The sequence below is a fragment of the Typopeltis vanoorti genome, chromosome 3 (genome assembly GCF_054136105.1).
Source record: "Typopeltis vanoorti isolate ZY-2024b chromosome 3, IOZ_Tvanoo_1.0, whole genome shotgun sequence".
Lineage (NCBI taxonomy): Eukaryota > Metazoa > Arthropoda > Arachnida > Uropygi > Thelyphonidae > Typopeltis > Typopeltis vanoorti.
Window position 1 is genome coordinate 87,106,055 of NC_143551.1, and position 22,083 is coordinate 87,128,137.

Sequence of the window (22,083 nt, forward strand, 5' to 3'; positions counted from 1 at the left end):
GTATGTAACAGAGGCGACACATAAAATCAAAGGTCTTGGATTTGATTATCGCATCAGAAGATTTTGTTGTAAATGAAGTGGTTAGAGAACTTGGGCAGTGGCTAGCCATATCAGGACTTTTGTGAGAAAGTTATATGTGGAACTATAATGCAGGTGATTATGGCAAACCTAGGCAGCTTGCAGCGATATCATGGAATGAGGAACTGCATGGGAAGGAAATCAATGCTGCTTGGTTTCTACTCAGGAAATATCTGGCAGAGGCAATGATTGAGTGTATTCCAAACATCAGGAGATTAAATAAGGTAGGTATAAAATGGATGACTGAAGAGGTGAAGCATGCAATCTAGAAGAAAAAGGCATTGTGGAGGCAGCACAAGATGAGTGGAGATAATCGGTTACACGAGGAGTACAAAGAGCAAACAAGGAAGGTGACTCAATAAGTAGCAAAAGTGCAGTATGAGCAGCAGTTAGCAAATGACACTAAAAGAAATCCTAGAGAGTTTTTTTCGATATGTAGTCGAAGGAAGAATGATTATGGGAGGATGATGTTGGTCAGTGATAATGGGAGAATGATAAACAATGAGGAGGATATAGTAGAGGTGTTAAATGAACAGTTCATTAAAGTATTCCATCCTTGTGATTGTAACATAATGCAGAACCTGAGAGCAGTGGGAATGGAGGAGAAACCACTGATGGTGAGTGAGCAGGAGGCATATGAGGAAATTGAGTAAACTTGATGTCAACAAGGTCATGGGACTTGATGGTATATCACCACATATCTTGAGGGAATGTTCCAGGGAGTTAACACCTTTAATGTACATTTTTAACATGAGTCTTAGAATAGCCCAGGTCCCAAAGTAATGGAAAGATGACAAAACTGTTCTGCTTATCTGATTCAAAGCTTCAAGATCTTCTATAACCAATGCCTTATAAACTCATTGCTTGCCATTAATGCAACCAAAACACAATCCTGTCTTATTTCCTGCATCATCCTTTACTCTTCCTCGCTTTTGATAATACTTGCCAACCAAGATCAGTTTTCTCTGCTTTCTTTGGGCCCACAAAATACTTGGTATTCTTTTTTGTCCTAAACAATACTTCTCTTTTGTCCAACTCCAAACATTTTATAAATCCAAAATTTGCCTGACCTTGGAGTACTGTTCTCATATTTTGAGTTGTTCATCAAAAACCTTTATCAGAATGGTTTCTCAGAACAGTTACTTTACTGAGAAAAAGAGCTATTTGTTTAAATTAGATCAGAAGTTCCCAACCTGTGATCTGCATAATCCTAGAGTTTTGCTGATAAAATTTGGGGTTCCACAATAAAATCAGTTTTTGAGCTCTAATTAATAGTTTAAAATATGTATGAAAAATTTATTTAAATAAAGTTTCGAAAATTTCAATAAAATCCGTTGAGTCATATCCCATGACAAAATCATTTGTAGAGAGGTGGGGGTGCAGTGTATGAGTGGACATATTAGTCAGAGATCATTGGTGTTTTGCACTGCAATCATTTTGTGATGTCTTAGTACTTTTCATATAAAAATAAAGTGGGCATCATATAAATTTATAATATTATGTTGTGTATACCCCCAAATTAAAATATCATGGATTGTTGGTTGAGAGAAGGAGTTTTAAAAAAAAAGTGTAGCAAGCAGTTCACATGTTTCTAGTGACAAGGAGACTGGTAAAGCAGAAACTGATGAAAATACAAATCAAGGCACTAACATTACTTGTGTAGCAGATGAATCGAGTAAAAAGGAAATGTGGTTTGTCAATACTAAAACATCATAAAAAACATAAATACAACTGAAGTTATTTATTACTTGGATTCATGACCCTAGTAAATCCTGAGGCCCCTGATGCAGTAAGATCTTATCAAATAGTTTGTTAGCAGCAGCTAATTTATGCAAACATTTTGAAGCAAACCATTCAGAGTATAAAAATAAAGATGTCAATTTTTTGAAAGAAAACTTGAGTCTCTTGACAAAACTAAACATTTTATGTTGAAAATGTTGTCGGATAACGAAAGGGAAATAATGGCTTCATACAAAGTAAGCTACCATACAGCGCTTGCAGGTTAAGTGCATACAATTTCTGAAACACTCATGAAATCATACATCAAACATGTTATTCAGTGTATATGTTAGATGAAAAATCTAACAAATTGATTTATTCTCAAATAGTACAGTTTCATGATATGGCCGAGGATTTAAACAGGAACTTATTTTAAGACGTCAGTCATGTGATGAGTACTCTTTACAATTTGATAACACAATGGATGTTACAAACTTATCAATTTTATTAGTTTTCATTCATTATTACTACAATAATTCTATTGAAGAAGACATGCTACTCTGGGAAAATTTACAAACTAATACAACAGGAGAAATGATATTTAAATGTATCGACAATTTTATGAAGACTTGTGGAATCTTCTTTCACTACGCATTAGTCACGCTTCCTTTGCAGGGTCCGCATGTTACCTAGATGCGATTTCTTGTTAGTACCACTCCCAACTGACCTGTTGCCTAGTCTGCCGCGGGAAGAATATATATTTTTGACTGTAGCAGCGTATATTCACAGGGCCGGTTTGCCTGCATGCGGGATGAAAAACGCCAGATAAACTGGCAGAAAATACTGCCCGCACCTAAGACTGGCTAACTTGGCTATGCCTGAGGAAGATCCTCAAGTTCCTCACATCTTCGACGGGAATCGAACCTGGGACACTCCTTCCCCAGGTATACGGTTGCGAAGCACAAAGCCACTAGGCTAACCACACGGACTTGAAGACTTGTGGAATAAGTTGGGAGAAATGTATCGATGTATGTAGCAATGGCACAAAGTCAATAATAGGACCTGTGAAAGGGGCAGTAACACAAATTAAAAATGTCTAAACCATGTACAAGTAGTCATTGTGTTCTTCATAGACCTACACTGGTTGCTCAAAATATCCTTTCAAAATATCCAACGTACATCTTTGCTGGTACATACTGAAATAAGATGGCTGTGACGTGTTCTTGTCAGATTGTTTGAATTACAAGAAGAGCTCACCATAGTCTTACACAATGACAAATTTCTATTAGCATATCGTTTTAGAAACGTTTTGCAGTTGAGTCAAATTGCTTATCTGGCAGATATATTCACAAAATTAAATGACATTTCTCTCTCCCTTCAAGGAAAAAATTTAAATAATTTTAACACAAAAGATAAATTACGATCATTATTATGAAAGTTACAATACTAGACCATGGCTGTTGAAAAAAATAATACGGATCCATTTCTAACTTTAAATGACTTTTTACAGGAATCAAACTTTGATTAAGAAATTCAAAAAGAAATTATTTGTCATCTAAAATCAATAAATGTGGCATTAAGTGAATACTTTCCAGTGGTGTCGCATGCCCATTTTGGTTGGGTGCATGCTTCGCGTGGCTTATGCAACCTGCATTACAAAATTCAAGTAGATTTGACTGCAAATTTATCGATGGACATAAGTTTTAAGAGTGCATAGTGCATCAGCACTCATCTTAATGTCCAATGCAATTAATTGTATGGTAACTTTGAATACTTTGTCAATTAATTGTAACCAAATCTGCACACAGTGGGGGGAAACAATTGTCAGGAGCCTGTGTAGCTCAGTGGAAGTGGTGTTTGCACTCCTTAGCATTAGACCACCTGAAAGAAAGAGCATTGTTAGTTCGATTCTAGTTGGTGAATAGAGGAACTGTTAGCTGGCCTGGTTGGCCAAGTGGTTAGTGTATCTGCTCTCCAGCCAAAAGGCTGCAGGCTCAAATCTGGATGTTTGTGATTGTCTGTGAAAATACTAGTGGTGGTGGTGGTGGTAGGCAGTAGATGATGTGGTTCAATATAGTTAGTGGATTGAGTGGTGGAGAAGGAGAGCTATAGAGTAGGTGCCCTCCCTCAATAAGTCCTTGGAGGTGTCACGTAATAATAATAATAATAATATTGGAAAAGAATAATGAAGGAGAATGATATATTTGGTTGGTATATTTGAATTACTCAAAGGTGTAGTAAATATGCGAACCATCATTAATAAGTCATGTGAGAATGGAAAATGTAAAGGAAAGAATAAGTGTGAGTAGAAATACTTTCATTAATATCAAATAAATTATTAATAATTGACATTTGTGATGTGTGTGTCCTATAAGTTGTTGGGTAGAACAAATAGCATGTGATCTTATCAAGTCTAGACATGAATAAGTGAACTTCTGATGGCATAATTAAAAAAAGAACTTACAAGGAGAGGGAAAGAGATTTGCTTGCAAAATATAAATAACTAACCAATAATAAACAGTCACTATAGGGAGGGAGGGAGGGAACTAATAATGTTGATCAGGTGATTCATTTAGGTGTGGCAGGAATACACGTGGTTTGATGGAGCAGCAAATCATCTTGTAAAATTTGTTGTGCAGGTTATGTGTATTTCTCTGGTTTATGTATATATTTCACTTTGTTTTCTAAGAATTTTCTTTTGTTTACTAAGACTCTGTATGCATTTTACACAATAATAAGATACATAATATCCGATCATTACATGAATTATCCACACTTTTGGGAATCTTACATTTGGTAATTTTTTTTTTTAGTGTCAGAGGCTTTTTTGGTGTCTTATCAATAATAAACATCTCACATACGAGTATTTTGTTGTAGATCAGCAACATTTTTAATACACAGAAGTATTCATTTTAATTCAGGAATACATTTTTACTATGTCCATTGTTTCTGAAGACTAGAATAAAAATGTCCCTATATTGTTAAAAAAACTTTCCAACCTCAACAGATGCCATGCTGCACAAGCATGAAAAACAGGTAGCTTTTGTTTATCACTCGAACAAATGGAAAAACACTCCTCTCCTGCAGACTATGCTGCATGCATGCATGTGTCAGACACAATAACCAATTACAGCCACTAGGTGCTATTGTCTTAGCACTCACCATGCCTGGCCCTCTGGACGGTTTTAAAACCATTGTAATGCTAAGAATTTGACCCACTGTGCCATCTGTTCAAAAGGCTCAAAGCTCAATATATTTGTGACCGCACGCCAGAGCTATTAATGCAAATATGATGCAATGTTTAAGCGCTGAAAAGTGTCTCTTCATGAAGCATTAGTATACCGTGTTTAATTTTTGAAATCACACGAAGCCAGGAAACAATTAGGAGAGTCTTTAATGGGAATAAATGCAAAAATATAATATCAGTGACATTGCTATTCAATGGATGTGCACCGCACACCTGGAATATTCGCCCGATATTTTCCTTTACTAAAAGATGACAACTATTGGGTTTTCAATCCTTTCATTATTAAAGAGAAACTATCTACTTCAGAATATGAAAATCACATTGACCTGACATCAAACAGCCAAATAAAAGTTAAATTTAATGAAGTCTCATTAAACGAGTTTTGGTGTGACTTAAAAGAAGAATATCCAAATTTATTCAAAAAGGCAATTCGTTGTTTGTTGCTGTTTAGTACCACATACTTGTGTGAAAGCGGATTTTTGCTCTACACTGAGACAAAACATAAAATACAGAAGTAAGCTGGGTGCCACTCCTGATATTAGAATTCAGCTGTCCACAATTAAACCAAATTTTGAAAGAATATTGATAGAAAAGAAGAGGTTGAATCCTTCACATTAATTAACAGTTTGATAATATTTGCTTTTCCATTGTTAATCTTTTTTTTTTCTTTTTTTTTTCAATTAATTATTTTTGATGTTTTGATTTGTTGTTTTATTTATAATCAGTAAAAATTGTCACGGTTCCAAAAATTTTTATCAAGGTGTAAAGGATTCTGCAATTAAAATAAGTTGGGAATTGATGAATGAGCTAATATCAATGACAGGTCCATATTAAAAATGAAGATACCAGTAAAGAACATGACATATCAATATTCAAGAATGCCTATGCAGAATTAAACATTTTTTATGTTTAATTCTTTGATATACCGTAATTGCTCACACCTCTCATTAAACTCATTTACTGATAATATTACACGGTGATATACCATCAAGTCCCAAGACCTTGTTGACATCAAGTTTACTCAATTCCTCTTATGCCTCCTGCTCACTCACCAATAGTGGTTCCTCCCCCATAAATGCACCTATACCTTGTTTCTTGTTCTGATAGATGAAAGATCAGAAAAACAGGTGTTTTAAATAAAAATGCAAAGAAAAGACTCAGAACAAGAAACAAGCTATAGATGTATTGATGCAGTACTGAATGCATTGGAAGAATGAAACGGAGTTAAGAAATCAGAGATCTGACAAATAACATGCCAATTTTGAAGAATGTTGTTAATAGGACTAGTCATGATGTATTGGACTACCATAATATCTGATAAATCCCTTCAGTATATACCAAAATTGATAAAGAATCTGCACATGAAAGTATATCATGATGGTGCTTTCATGCTAAGAATAATTATTATGACATACTATTTCCAAGGTAACTGAAGAATTAGCAGGTCATGTTAATCATTATTGATATAATTGCTTACACCTCTCATTAAACTCATTCACTGACAAAACACTCATGAATGCTTTGAGCAACTCGTTTCATTCATTTACCACTCTCCAAGGGAAAAATGTAGTCCTTATGCTTATGCTAACTAAGGCTCTTACACAACTTGTAGGTGTGCGATCTCTTGTTCTCTCTCTCTCTCATCCAGTAATGCATTGAACGATTTCTTTAGCATCTACTATATAAAAACCTTGAGTAACTTATATGTTTCTGTCACATCCTCTTTTCTGCCTATCAGTTAAACATTGTAACCAACAAACCTTCAGTTCTATCTTCAAAGAAGAAAAAGACTTTGCAAAGTATTCAATACATCCCTCTAAAAGTACATATTATGAATTGATGATGCATCTATTAGATTTTCTACTAATGATGGATGAATTCTCAACAAGAATTACTCAAAGTATCACTCTTGTAAATTATACCTGACAAGAAATTATATTCTTGTAGCAGTTGAAATCTTCTTAAAAACTGTATAAAGATGATACATGCTCATAAAGGAGTATTCAGATGTGACCAAAACAACTAAGCCCATGAAGTTGCTATATGTCTTTTGCTAACAGTGTATGTTTACTAGTCAACCCATTTACTGATGGGAAAAACCTGAGTTTCTAGTTGTTGTTTTTTCTGGCCAAAAGGGTATATGTTTTGACTATATATTGAATATAGAACAGGTTTTTTTTGCTACAGCATATGCTTAGAACAACAGAAAATTCCTCTTAGTATGGATACACTGCCATTAATATAATTTCATTTGAAAACACTTGCTTTAAACAAACAAAACAAGCCTATCAATATTCAAGAATGTGTATGCAGAATTAAACATTTTTTATGTTTAATTCTTTGACATACCGTAATTGCTCACATCTCTCATTAAACTCTTTCACTAATAATATTACATGGTGATACTGCTTTATTGAGGCAAAAATAAGATGCAAGGATATCATTACCAGAAACCTCCAGGAGATCACAGACTCATTAAGAGAGGCCAAATATCACCCACACCAGCTATCATGCATTTCTTGAATTTATTCACACTCCCTGTACTCACCACTTCCAAAGGAAAGCCATTACAATCAGCATCACTTTATGAGGTAAAAACTCTATCTTTCACTCCTTTCTTGACTGCATCCATTCTCAACCTCCATGGGTGACTTCTTGTTCTCTCCCCATCTTCCATAAAATGAAAAATTCCATTTACTAGTATTCTATATGGCCCCCCCACCCTTTAGAAGTTTGTAGGTATATCACCTCCCTTTCTCCTGTTTGCTAGTGTCGACAGTCCACAAATTCTCCATCTGTTCTCACACTTTACATTCCTCGGTACTAATATCATCTTTAATACTCTCATTTGCACTCTCTCCAATGTATCTGCATCAGCTTGGAAACCAGGTGACAATATCCGTACTCAATAGTCTAGGTGAGGTCATATCAATGTCTTGTAAAGAGGCAAAATGATTTCCTTCTTACATGTCAATGTTCGTTTCAGCATTGCAATTATCATCTGAGTTATATTTGCAATTTTCGCTATATGGCATCTGAATAACATCTTACCTACTAAAACTCCAGTATCTCTAGCCTGAGTTTCTTCTAACTTAATTGCAACAATACAATATGCCACTGGATGTTTCATCACACCAAGTGTATAACTTTACATTTACTAACACTGAACTGGTAGCCATTTTCATATGCCCATGATTACAGCCTATTCAAATCATTCTGCAAGTACTGCATGTCAGTTGCATTCCTGATTACCTTGCCTATCTTGGTATCATCAACAAACAGTTGTAATCTCCTGTCAAAACTTTCCAATGTCATTAATATAAAGACTGATGGGATAAGGACTAATTCTTGGGATACACCATCTTAAATCACATCCCTTGCATACCACTTTTTGATATCTTTCAGTCTACTCTCATCTTATTCAATATAACAATTTATAATCTAATCCCACATCCTCCAACTTGTGCAGCAGCATTTCATTTATTCTCCTTGTCTATCTCAGGCATAACAGTATTATAAAATGTGAGCAAGTTAATCAAATGTGACCTCTTAGTAAACTCATGCTGTTCATTACAAAGTAGTTACAAAGTAGAGATTCTCTGTCAACCTATTTCTGTATGTAAAGCTTATCAACTTTTCCAAAATCTTAACCACCACTCACCACCACTCCAGAGATACCGATAGGTTGATCGATAAACACATCAATCTTTGAATTACCCTTGGGTAATGGGATTATCACATGTTGTTTTTTCTGTACTGAGACTCTAATTAAATAACTAGGTCAAAAGCATGAACACAATTTTTGCATCTGTGCTGATAACCCATCAGCATGTATTGCATACCTCAGATTGCTAGATTTTAGCAAATGGGCTTTCATTAGTCAAACAACTCTTTCTGTATATCTGCCACCCACATACCATCTGCATTTAGTAGTCATTCTTTCACAATCACTCCTTCTTTTACTTGCAAAGCAAGTTTGTTTTAATGCTCGTTCTTAGCTTCCAGAGAATACTTGTAATATTTCTAGCCTTATACACAATGATATCTCTTCCACATCATCTTTTTCTTAAGAATCTCTTGCTTAATAAGATTGCATATCCATTTTCACTCTTATGCTATTTATTTTTCAAAATCTAGGGATACATCCTAATACTGAATCAGTCAAGTGTTTTTTTTAATGCTTCTCATGCATTGCTAATATCCTTTCCATTCACCAACTAATACTATAGGGCCATATCCAGTATTCTTCTCAGAATGGACCATTCATATACTTACCAATTTCCAAGTCAATACATGATCACTCACAAACTAAAGTGAGAACAGTCACGTCTCTTTAACTGAAATCTCTCTCTCAGATGCCATAATCAGCTCAACACTCTTTAATCTCAAGTTCCTTCTGTCACATTCTATTTATGTTGTCCAGAATACCACAAATCTTAATAAGTTGGATGCAGATAACTGACAGAGGAGAGAATGCACTCCTTCATGAGGAAATGTCACCCTCAAAAGCAGCTAAAGAGCAAAAATAAGGTGTTAAAGTACTCACATATAACATGGTCAATTTGTTTTTGTGTATGAGACAGTAATTATAACTCAAGCGTTGAATATGAGTGGAATGAGTAGATATGAGCGGAAACAACAACTAAATGATGAACAGCATCCTTTGTACGGACATGTTGCAGTACGCAGGAGGCTAATATCAAGGAAACGTTTTATTCACTCAGTGGAACTGTTGGTTGATTTCATAAAAGCTACAAGGTCAATAATGTGGCAAGAACAATCTCCAGAGGCTCTGAACTTAAACGAATCTCTTCCTTCCGGCTTACATCTAGACTGGTAAAGATGGAAGACATGGAATAGATTTCGTTCCAGAATGGGCAGATCAAAGCAGAATATGACCAGATGGGGGACACACGGACAATGTCAGCTGCTCATGTGGTGAAACACAAACCATGGAACATCTGCAATGCTGCCTAATAGACATTAATAATATATGTACCTGAGAAGATTTAATGCAGTGCAATGAAACAGCTTTAAAGTATATTAGTCACCGGATGAGTGAAATTTGACATTTCATGTTTTTGTGTAATATTTTATGCAAGTGGCATTTTTGTCTTTTAATGTAAGCTTTTAATGTCTATTTCTTTAAATGTATGCTTTTAATCATTTATGTTTATGCTCTTACATTTTCTGTAGTTCGCACACAAAATAAATAAATAGCTGTTGAATAATGAAGATGCCACAATGACCGGACAAAATATTGATCATAAGGTTATTTAAATTCTGTGTTGTTATTATGTTTTAAGCTATTACTCCATCAGAAATAACTTAAAAAGCACTATCAGTAAATTTACATGCATCCTCATGTTATGAAAGCTTGCAAGCTCTAACAATTAACAAATGAAATTTATTCATTTCTCTGCGAAGATATTGATCAGGGCAATATTATTCTTGAAGTCTAAATTAACCTATTACGTTGGGCTACAAGAAGTTCTGCTTGCTAACATAATAAAACAACAATAAGTTCTGATGGTAAAATGAGATCTATCCTGAGTAGTAAAATAGCATCAAGTCCATATATTTTCTGTCTTCAGCAGCTTTAAGCTCTCTCCTATTATATGGAAGGTATACATGCATCAAGGCATTTCTGTGAATTCTACTAAGAGAATGTAGACATTAAATTTTACATGCAGTTGGTAGGTACACAATATGCTATTCAATTTATGGCATTTTACTTTTGCAGATAAACTAAGTTCAATATAACTTTCTCAGAATTTCCATACTTAATATAATGCATATTAGCTTGGCCCACATGTTATCTAAGAAAATAAAATTGAACCTAGTAATGAAAAAGGAGCGAACTCTATAATTAAAATTACAGACCACTTATTTAAATTTACAAACATAGTTAATGATGAAGTCACACATGGACCAAGGTAACAAAAGGAGTCGGAGAGAGAGAGGCTGTAATCATCTTTAGATAACTTAATAACTTGCCATGTGCAAAATAGCATATGTGGAATTCAGTACCAAATAAGTCTCAATAAACTATGAAAAATGAAGTGCATAAAAAACAGATTCTTAAATTGCTCAAAAGAAATCAACTACCTCATTAATGCAGCTCGAAGATGTAGAGAAAGACTATGGACTGCAATGTTAACTTCATGCAGAAGTGATCTACAGATAACAGGCTGCTGTTTAGGAATAGTGTCCAAGTCACCTTCAATAGCTTCAAGACTTCGATAGTAGTGGTGTAGCTCTTCCAGTACTTCTAATGTCTCTCTACATAGTGGCAGCAGAATATTTATAGCAATGCTTATTTGCTGAATGACTTGGGCAACTGAAAATCACATTTAAACATATATTATAAAGCAAAATATATCAATTAATAATTTCATTTCGTAAAAATTTTTTTGTTTATTTATTTTAATAAACATACAAAACATTCATTTTAATAATAAACCATAACTTGACTTATAATAAACAATGTATACTAATGCTTATTAATTTTATAAAACTGTTTAAGGGTTTGACTAATAAACTTTTGCATTCAATCAAGTAATCTTTGTATAGTCTTACAAATTTACATTTATAAGAAAATATCTACAGTTTTGTCTTCAGTTTATAAATCATTTATTATTTAAACAGAATGCTATTAATAGCCACATGCTATAATGAGAATCTAACAGATAAGCTTAGGCGTTGATGGTTATTCATGACTTATTTTTCACGGTATTAACAACACCACAAACACTTTTAACAACAAAGATGTTTTATTAACGCTAATATTTCGCTGATTTTCTAATCAGCATCATCAGAGCACAACACACATGTAAACGCGACAGTGAGTGAGTGAAACAATATAATTGCAAAAGACAAAAGATCTAAAGTCCTATTTTTTGGCGCCCTCTGACGAAAAAAAAAAAAAAACAGTTATCCAGGAGTTTTTCTTAGGATAACCGTCTCCCAAATTTTTGGCAAATTAATGCAACCATATTTGTTAAGGTTGGGAGAATTCTTCAAAGCCATTGCTGACTCAAAAAATAATCTTTCAGATCTATAACGACTCCTAAATGGCACATTTGTTTTCCTCCATCTAATCCTGTGTGAAGGAGTGTCCAAAGCATGGTCTACCAGTCCCGACTTGCCATAGTAATAGTAGCGAATGTATCTTTCATGTTCTTCCAGGCGGATGTTCACTGATCTTCCTGTTTGCCAACGGCTACAATCCCTACAAAATAGATAAAATACTACATAGGCCCATTACTCTGCCCTCCCCTAATACACAAGAATACAACATGACCATTTCTATTCCCTATATCAGAGGTACAACGGAAAAGATAGCCAAAGTAATGTTGAAACATGGCCTTCACACCACCTTCAAACCTCATGTCAAGCTGGCAACTCTGATCCGCTCGCCAAAGGATAAACTTCACCCTTTAGCACACCCAGGAGTGTATGAAGTTCCATGTGACTGTGACTTGGCCTATTATGGGCAAACAGGAAGATCAGTGAACATCCGCCTGGAAGAACATGAAAGATACATTCGCTACTATTACTATGGCAAATCGGGACTGGCAGACCACGCTTTGGACACTCCTTCACACAGGATTAGATGGAGGAAAACAAATGTGCTATTTAGGAGTCGTTATAGATCTGAAAGATTATTGTTTGAGTCAGCAATGGCTTTGAAGAATTCTCCCAACCTTAACAAATATGGTTGCATTAATTTGCCAAAAATTTGGGAGACGGTTATCCTAAGAAAAACTCCTGGATAACTGTTTTTTTTTTTTTTTCGTCAGAGGGTGCCAAAAAATAGGACTTTAGATCTTTTGTCTTTTGCAATTATATTGTTTCACTCACTCACTGTCGCGTTTACATGTGTGTTGTGCTCCGATAATGCTGATTAAAAAATCAGCGAAATATTAGCGTTAATAAAACATCTTTGTTGTTAAAAGTGTTTGTGGTGTTGTTAATACCGTGAAAAATAAGTCATGTATAATGAGAATGAATATTATTTATGTTGGCTCTCATTCTCTTCCAGTTGTTATCTAGCTTTACTCAGTATACATTTTACATGTGGTTTAAACAATCTTGTGCTGAAAGGAAAAACAAAATGAGTGAAAATGATTAAATGTTGTGATCTACAAAAACATCATATGTAACTCTGTGCTGATATGCAAACTGAAACATTTGTGTTAGTATATATATTTACATATTAACATGAATAAAATGAAAGTTAATCCATCATGTCCAGGTATAGCATACAACCAACAATAGCTCACATGTAACAATCCAGACATGCATAAAAAAAGTAAGGATGATAACAGAAAACACAGAAATTGGAATGTTGAAGCACAATGTGTGTGACTGTGTGCACCATTTTCTATGGTAACTTGCACAGATTAAATTTCACAGAGCTAGTTCAATCAATGTGTAAAGCTTATATCCCCACATCAAGTGTGTGTGTGTGTGTGTGTGTGTGTGTGTGTGTGTGTGTGTGTGTGTGTGTGTGTGTGTGTGTGTGTGTGTGTGTGTGTGGACAAACATATGTGCAGTTTAGTTGGTCTTGCTGAGCATGTATTACTAGGTATTACTGGGTATTACAAGGCTGAGGCTATTACTACTTTCTTATGAAAAATCATCAAGATAACAACATATCTTTCTTGTTTACAATTATAAGGAAGTATCTCAACATTACTACCTCTTTAACAACCCAAAGGTTGGTCGATTGGTAGAACCTCTGCTACTAATGGCTCACGAAAACAGTTAAGCAAGTTTGAGCATGGTTAGTAGTTGGAAGGAGATCAATCGTTCGATGCTTGGCACACTCTCCCTCGATGAGTCTTTGGGCTCCATGGCGGTGTCACATAATAATAATAATATTGCCAAGGATGCAAAGTGCCCAATAAAGCTGCAATATCACTGATATTCCATCGAAATTACACGAATATAAAGTACAGAATGATTCGCATAGTTCATCCAAAAGTCTGAATGGTTAAACAGAATAATGATGATGACTCTTGTGCCCCACAAGCAAATTAGCCTCTGATGAAGTTCTTCAATCTAAATCTCAGATCTGGCAGGGTTCCAGAGGAGTGGAGAGAGACAGAGAGAGGGTAAGATAGTACTATTGCATAATTGTGGCTCCAAGACAGATGTAGCAAACTACAGACCAATTAAAATATCAGGAGTGGTTGTTAAAGTATTGGAAAAGTTGGTTAAAGGTAAAATCCAGCAGTGGGCAGATAGGGATGCAATATTCTACAGTGGGCAGCATGGCTTTGTAAAGGGTAGGTTCAGTCTTAGTAATTTACTCACATTTTATAATAAATGCGAGAGTAGAATTGACTAAGGCAAATGGCCTGTACCATGATACTGCTGAGATTGCAAAGGCATTTGGCAGAATACCACATAAATGGGAAATGGGAACGGATATGAAATAGCACAGATTGGGGGGGGGGGGGCTGACAGAGATATGGTGGAAGGAATCTAGGAGAATGAGGATGACTAGTGGAGCAACTCAGGGTTTTGTACTAGAGCCACTACTCTTTAGTTTTATATCAATGATATAGGGAAAGATTTAAGGATGGAACATTCAGTTGTTTGCTGATGATGCAAAACTGGGGAGAGCAATAGTTGATAAAGGTGATGTCGATATCCTGTAGGATATTTCTCCATCCATATGTCACCATCTGGAGACAATGAGTCTCCATAAGGTGCACTGAATACTGTATACTTCACTGCAGACCAAGGAAGGAAGTGGATTCTTGGAGGAGTTGAATAAGTTCTTTAATTTTACAAGTGGTTTAAAGGTGCCATTAATGTTGTATTTGTGTAGTATTCTGTTTATTTTATCTGATATCCCTTTAATGTACAGAACAGCTATAGTTTTATTGTAACATAGTTTATTTTTATTATTAGGTTCAGTCTTGTGAAGAATTTTGTTGATAGTATTTTTGCTGGATCTATTTAGGGAAGTATTGCTGATTTTTAATTTGTGCAAGTTCTTGCCCTTTGGAGCAAATTTTTAAAGCTCTGTTTCTTTACTGTGTTTAAAGAGGCCTAGTTTGTGTTAGGCAGTGGTAAGAGTTCATGTGCATATATTGGCTAGTATGTGCAAGCTTACTGTAAATAATGAACAAAAGACTGTCAGAAGGAAGACAGATTAGAATTGAATCTAGAAATGGAAGTGTGTTCTGACTCTCAATTGCATGCATTTGTGTTATTTGTTTAGGATAACGTCTAAAGTTTTAATAATTTCTTAATATGAATTTGTTCTGTTTTTGTACACACACACACAGAGAGAGAAACAAGTTACATTACATTTAGAATAGTATGCCGAAGTGATAATGATTTGATCGACAATTTTTCTAACCGCTAGTATAAAAAAAAAAGTATATATATATACATCATCATCATCATCATCAAATTAATGCATGTACCCTCAAAGGGTGTACAGGATATGATAGTACTACATGAAAAATTTACGAAAAGAGAACACTTGTTTTGCTAATCTTTCCTCACTCATTCTGTTTAAGTGACCATATATATATATATATGTTAAAGATACCAAGCTATTTTAAATATATATAAACCTGGTTTTAATCCATTTCCCAAGTAAGCAAACAGACAAGTAAGTCAAGTTTGTGCCTGCAAGTAGTATATAAATATATATATATACACCACACACACACACACTCGGGTCTCTTTTTATGCGTATCTTTTTCATGCAGTTTTGAAGTTATGTGGTGCATATTTCATGCAAATTTGGGGTTTCCCCGTTGTACATAATGAATAACATGTTGCAGCACATTTTGTCGTAACATGTAACGTCAGTAACATGTAAGCAGTGAGTGTCCGTGACAGTTTAATTTTGCATGTGAGTGTTTGTATTTTCATTACTGTAAGTCTAAATTTTGCTCATTTTTATTTTAAAGATTTAATTTGGCCCAATGGAGAAAAAAAAAAGCACCAAAAAAAAGCAATTTCTTTGGAAATGAAAATTGCAATTTTAGATCACTTGGCAAAAGGAGAGGGATCTATGGTGATTGGTAAACATTTTAATTTAGGCGAATCTACTATAAGAGCAATTAAAAAGAATGAAGTCGCAATAAGAAAATCTGTCATTTCCAGCCAAAACTAAGTGCCAAACTATCATCGTACTCAAGATATGCTTCATTAGTAAAAACAAAACAAAACGAGTGATCATAATTTGGATTGAAGAATTAATTATAAGGAAAAAGGAAGGAGAATTCCTATAAGTGGTTATTTAATTAAATAACCACTTATAGGAATGGTTATTTAATTAAACAAAAAGCTCTTCGGTATTATGAACAGATGAAGCAATTGGAGCCATCTACTTCCACTTCTCAGGCTGATAAAGAATTTTCGGCTAGCAAAGGATGGCTAACCGGGTTTTTAAAAGGAATGCACTTCATAACATGAAGATTACAGGCGAGGTTGCAGCATCAGATGAAGAAGCAGCTAAACATTTTCAAGAGAAGTTAGCTAAAATTATTGAAGATGGTGGATATCGTCCTGATCAAGTTTTTAACGCTGATGAAATAGGATTGTTTTGGAAGAAAATGTCTAGTCAAACTTAGATTGCAAAGTCTGAGAAAAAAGCAAGTGGGTTTAAAGCAAGCAAAGATCGAGTAATGTTGTTACTTTGTAGCAATGCATCAGGGGATCGAATGTTGAAACCTCTTCTAGTAAATCGATCTCTAAGACCACGTGCTCTAAAAGGCAAAGATCTAAAAAAAAGCTGACGGTACATTGGATGGCTAATACAAAGGCCTGGGTAACAACTGCTGTATTTACTGAATGGTTCAATAATTGCTTTGTACCAGAAGTAGAAAGTATGAAGCAAAAAGCTCTCGATTTTAAAGTTTTATTAATTGTTGACAACGCACCAAGTCATCCACATTTAGAACATCCAAATGTGCAGATAGTGTTTTTTTTCCACCCAATACAACAAGCATTATTCAGCCACTAGATCAAGGCATAAATGCTACTTTCAAAAAATATTACGTTAAGCATACTTTTCAATTTATATTGGATAAACTAGAAAATGAATCATTAACAGTGACTGACATTTGGAAAAAAATTTCTATTTTGGACTGTTTAAATCATGTTGCATTTGCTATTACTGAAGCAAGACTACAAACTTTAAATGCCTGCTGGAAAGCAGCTTGGCCTGGATGTGTTGCAAACAGTGCAACCATTCAAACACCTACATTATCAGCTGAAATCATTACTTTAGTACATGAAACTGGTGGAGAAGGTTTTGATACATTTAGCCAGAATGATGTGGACGAATTGCTTGTGAATAATGCCTTAAGTGATGATGATATTATTGGATATCGATTAACTTTAGATATAGTCAAAGATCGAGAAAACGATAGTGAAGGGAAGAAAAACCTGTCCCCCTCACTGCAAATATAATTCGAGAGGGTCTTGAACTGTAATAAATTGGAAAATCATTTTCTTGTTAATGACACAAATTCTAAACGAGCCTTTAAATTCCAACGTGAGCTGAAGAACTGCATATCTGGATATCGCGAGCTGTATAAAAAATTAGTAAAATCATCATCGCAAAGTTTAATCACTAATTACATTTTCAGAAGAAAAAAATCAGCACAGAACGAAGGTGAAGCTAATTCTGTTTGTGAAGACCCATTGCCTTTGCCATACAGATCTGATGCGCTGACTATCTCTTCTGGTGATGAAAGTGATTTTTCACCAGTTTGCAAACGTTGCTGAATATTGTCTAATAGCAACAATAATTCTGATGAAAAGATGTAAAAAAAATTGTTACTTTTCAATAAAAATTAAATGAATAAAGCTTTAAAACAAACTTAGGTGGGGTGCTTAAGGGTCAAAGCTGTATAACTGAGAGGAGACCTCCACATAGCCTTTAAAGGAATGCGGAGAACCGACCAGGGCTTCTGACCTAATGTCCAATCCTCACCTTCTCGTGGTGCACCCTGTTGGGTATCTACTTTGATACTGAACGAACGAGGATGGGCTGGCAATTTGGGATTTAGCCGACCAAATTGTATTCTTATTGGTTAAACCAAAATAAAAAATGATGGTACAACATGACAAAATGTCATGCCGGCTGGGGCGTCGCCCGGTTAAACAAGGCCCCCGTTGTTTTCGCCAGGGAACCAGGGCGAACAGCGAAAAGTCAGCTACTGGAACAAATCTGAAAACAAACCCCAACTCAACATCACCAGAGTTAAAGATCGGTACTATCAACGTAAGAAGCCTGAATGGCAAAGAAATGGAGCTAGCTGAGGAATTAGATAAGTACCAGATCGACATAATAGGGGTGACTGAAACAAAAAAGACCAAAACTGGTGAGATCTTTCTGAGCAATAAATACAAAATGTTATATTCAGACAATAACAATCAAGGAAAAGAAGGAGTAGCCATAGTATTCAACACAAAATACGAGGCTAATCTTCTTGAATGGCAGTCAGTCTCAAGTAGAGTAATGTGGGCAAATATGAGAATGGGGAACTGGACAATGAGACTTATTTGTGCCTATGGTCCCACAGAAGGTTCTACTAAGGTAGAAGTGGAGGAATTTTTTGAGGCTTTAGAAAAAGCAACTGACACAATGAAAAAGGAAAAGTTGGTCCTTGTTGGGGATCTAAATAGTAGAGTAGGAAATGATTGTGAGACATACAAAAATATTTTGGGAAAATTTGGAGAAAAGAGCAAAGCTAATAATAATGGCAAATATCTGTTGGATTTCTGCTCAGGACATGGACTGGTTATTACTAACACCATGTTCCAACATAAAAATGTGCACAAATTCACATGGAGAGAAGAGGCTAGGAATAAGAAAAGTCTCATTGACTATGTTATTGTTGATAGTGATGTTTTCTCCCTGGTGCAGGACACCAGAGTGTACAGAGGATTTGAAATTGGAAGTGATCACTATTTAGTCTTGAGCAGGATAAAATTGAATTCCATATTGAAAAGAATAACATGTAAGAAAGTTTTAAAGCGAATAAAAGTTGAGCAGCTCTCAGATGTAAACTGTAGACTAAAATACAGAAATATTATTGAAAAGAAAATGAAAGAGTTTGAGAACAGGAATCAAACCTTGGAGATTCAGTGGCAAACTCTGAAGGAAACATTGATTGATTCTGCCAGAGAGGCATGTGGTGAGGTTGTGTGCAAAGATAAAAAAATCAGAACTCCCTGGTGGACACAGGAAGTTAAAGAGGCAGTGAAGGAAAAGAAGAAAGCATATCAAAAGTTCCTGGCAAATAAGTCAGCTTTTACTCTTACAGAATACAGAGACAAATGTAAGAAAGCTAAACAGTGTGTAAAACTAGCTAAACAAAAGTCATGGGAGGACTTTGGCAAGAATATAGAAAATAAATATCAAGAAGGTGGCAAAATATTCTGGAGGTTGTTGAAGAAGCTTAGGAATGGAGGAAAGAGTGCTGTAAAAGGAATTAGAGATGATAAAGGTGAAATGAAAACAGGAGAAAAAGATATCCTTGAAGTATGGAGTAATTACTTTGAAAAACTGCTAAATGAAACAAGCAGTGATGACAGCACAGTGATAAAAAACACTGACCAGGCATGCAGTCAGGAATACATATCCATACTTGAAGTAGAAAAAGCCATCAAAGGCTTGAAATGTGGAAAGGCAGCAGGAGTAGATGATATTCGACCAGAAATGCTGAAGTATGGTGGTATAAGAGTCTTACAGTGGCTGCACTGCATAGTTCAGAAAGCCTGGACAGAGGGACGAATTCCTGATGATTGGAGTAGAGCTCTCATAGTACCCATATATAAAAAGGGAAATAAAACTGAATGTGAGAATTACAGAGGTATTTCCCTACTGAGTGTTCCTGGCAAGATCTATGCAAGTATACTTGAGAAACGGTTGAGAAGAATTGTGGAAGAAAAGCTTGGTGAAGAACAAGCTGGATTCAGGCCAAATAGAGGCTGTCAGGATCAGATCTTCACTTTTCGACAAATAGTCGAGAAAGCATGGGAATATAACAAAGATCTGTATTTAAGTTTTGTCGATTTGGAAAAGGCATATGACAAGGTGCCAAGAGAGAAGCTATTCAATACGCTGCAGTTATATGGTGTCAATGGGGCATTATATCAAGCAATACTTAGTCTTTATTTGAGTTGTGAGTCAGCAGTTAGAATTGAAGGAAGTACAGGAAGATGGTTTAATGTTAAATCTGGTGTGAGACAAGGATGTACATTATCCCCTCTGTTATTCATTATCTATATGGATCACATTATGAAGGAATGTGGTATTAAACCTGATATCAAAATTGGAGATGTTAATGTCAGCTCTTTGCTTTATGCGGATGATGTTATACTTCTAAATAAATCCGCTACAAGTCTACAAGATTCTCTGACTAAATTGAATAGCTGTTGTAATAGATATGGTATGAAGGTCAGCAATAAAAAGACAAAGACAATGAAAATAGGCAGAATCATTGAAAATGTCAACTGTGTTGTGAATGGAGAACCTGTGGACCAAGTAAAACATTTCAGCTACTTAGGCACAATTTTTACTGAAGATGGTAAACTAAATATAGAAATAGACAACAGACTCAGCAAAGCTGGTATCGTGGGAAGTCAATTGAATAAATTCATATGGAATAAGAAAGAAATTAGTCGGAACACTAAATTAGCTGTATACAAGACTGTGTTCAAACCAATTTTAACTTATGGATCTGAGAGCTGGGTCAGAAGTAAAACACTTGACCAAAGACTAGAGACCGCAGATATGAGAGTCCTGAGAAAGATTAGAGGCGTGAACAGATGGCATCAATGGCAATATCATATTAAAAATGAGGATATTAGGAAAGAACTTGACATTGTCAGCATCCAGGAATGCATTAGCAGAGCTAATCTCAGATGGTATGGTCACTTAAATAGAATGGGAGAGGAAAGATTAGCAAAAAAGTGTTCTCTGCCAGGTTGGCAGGAAAACGACCCAGAGGAAGACCAAGATATAGGTGGATTGATACGGTACAAAGTGCCTTAGACGATAGAAATATAAGATCTGATAATGTTGGAGTCTTGACAAGTAACAGACTGATTTGGAGGAAAATTGTAGATAGGAAGTTAGTAATGATGTAATTTTTTCATGTAGTACTGTCATATCCTGTACACCCCTTGAGGGTACATGGCAGGAATTTGATGATGATGATGATGATGAACAAACTTAGGCATTCTTATTTTCCTGAATTTTTATAAACTTTTTTTTTTTATGCAATTTTAGGTTTATTTTAATTCATTGCTTCGGTTTTATGTGGTTTTAGAAAATTATGGAATGTATCCCTAATTTTTCAACATAAGTTAGGTCTTTTTTGTGCGATTTTTTATATGCGGTTTTCTGTGGAACGTATCTACTGCATAAAAAGAGACCTGACTATATATATATATATTTATTTATTTATATATGTGTGTGTGTGTGTGTACTCCAGATGATGACCTTAATATGAAGGTCGAAACATTGAGAAATTAAAGTAATTATTCCTATCAAGGTAGTAGTCCATAATTTATCAAAAATGAAACAATTTACTTGATTTTTAATGCAATGTGTTCTGTGATAAGTGTTTTTTGGGCTCTGAGGTTGCTGGTTTGAAATCAGCTTATAAAATTATATTTATTTTGTTTCTTGTGTTATGAATAACTACTGTTAATAACAAGTACTTAGCATGAATGACAGCTGAAACCTAAGCCTTGCTACACATTTGGAGAGCGAATGACTGGAAGCACAAAAGCGATATGAAACCACACAACAACAAGATAGTCATACAGTGTACTGTTTCATTAAGATGATGCAATAAATAAGCATGCTTGTATACTTTTTTGCCAATTTAGAAAACTGGATCTCTCTTTTCTAGTATTTTTTCCAGTTTTCAAACTATACGGTGAAGCATATACCACAGTCCAGGAACCTTATCTATAAAGGCCTAGTTTAAGTTACATTTCTAGCCATGAAGCAACCATAAGAAAAGGGATAAAAGAGTTTTATA

The 22,083-nt window shown here is 35.1% G+C and overlaps 1 protein-coding gene across 1 annotated transcript in view; it reads right to left on the minus strand.

Annotated features, from left to right (window-relative positions):
- LOC150108353 (vezatin-like) overlaps positions 1–22,083 on the minus strand; it is a 181,970-nt gene that overhangs the window by 56,364 nt on the left and 103,523 nt on the right. Inside the window, exon 9 of the mRNA XM_090415753.1 lies at positions 11,153–11,384. Coding sequence (XP_090271879.1) covers positions 11,153–11,384 — 232 coding nt within the window. The remainder of the gene's footprint in view (positions 1–11,152; positions 11,385–22,083) is intronic.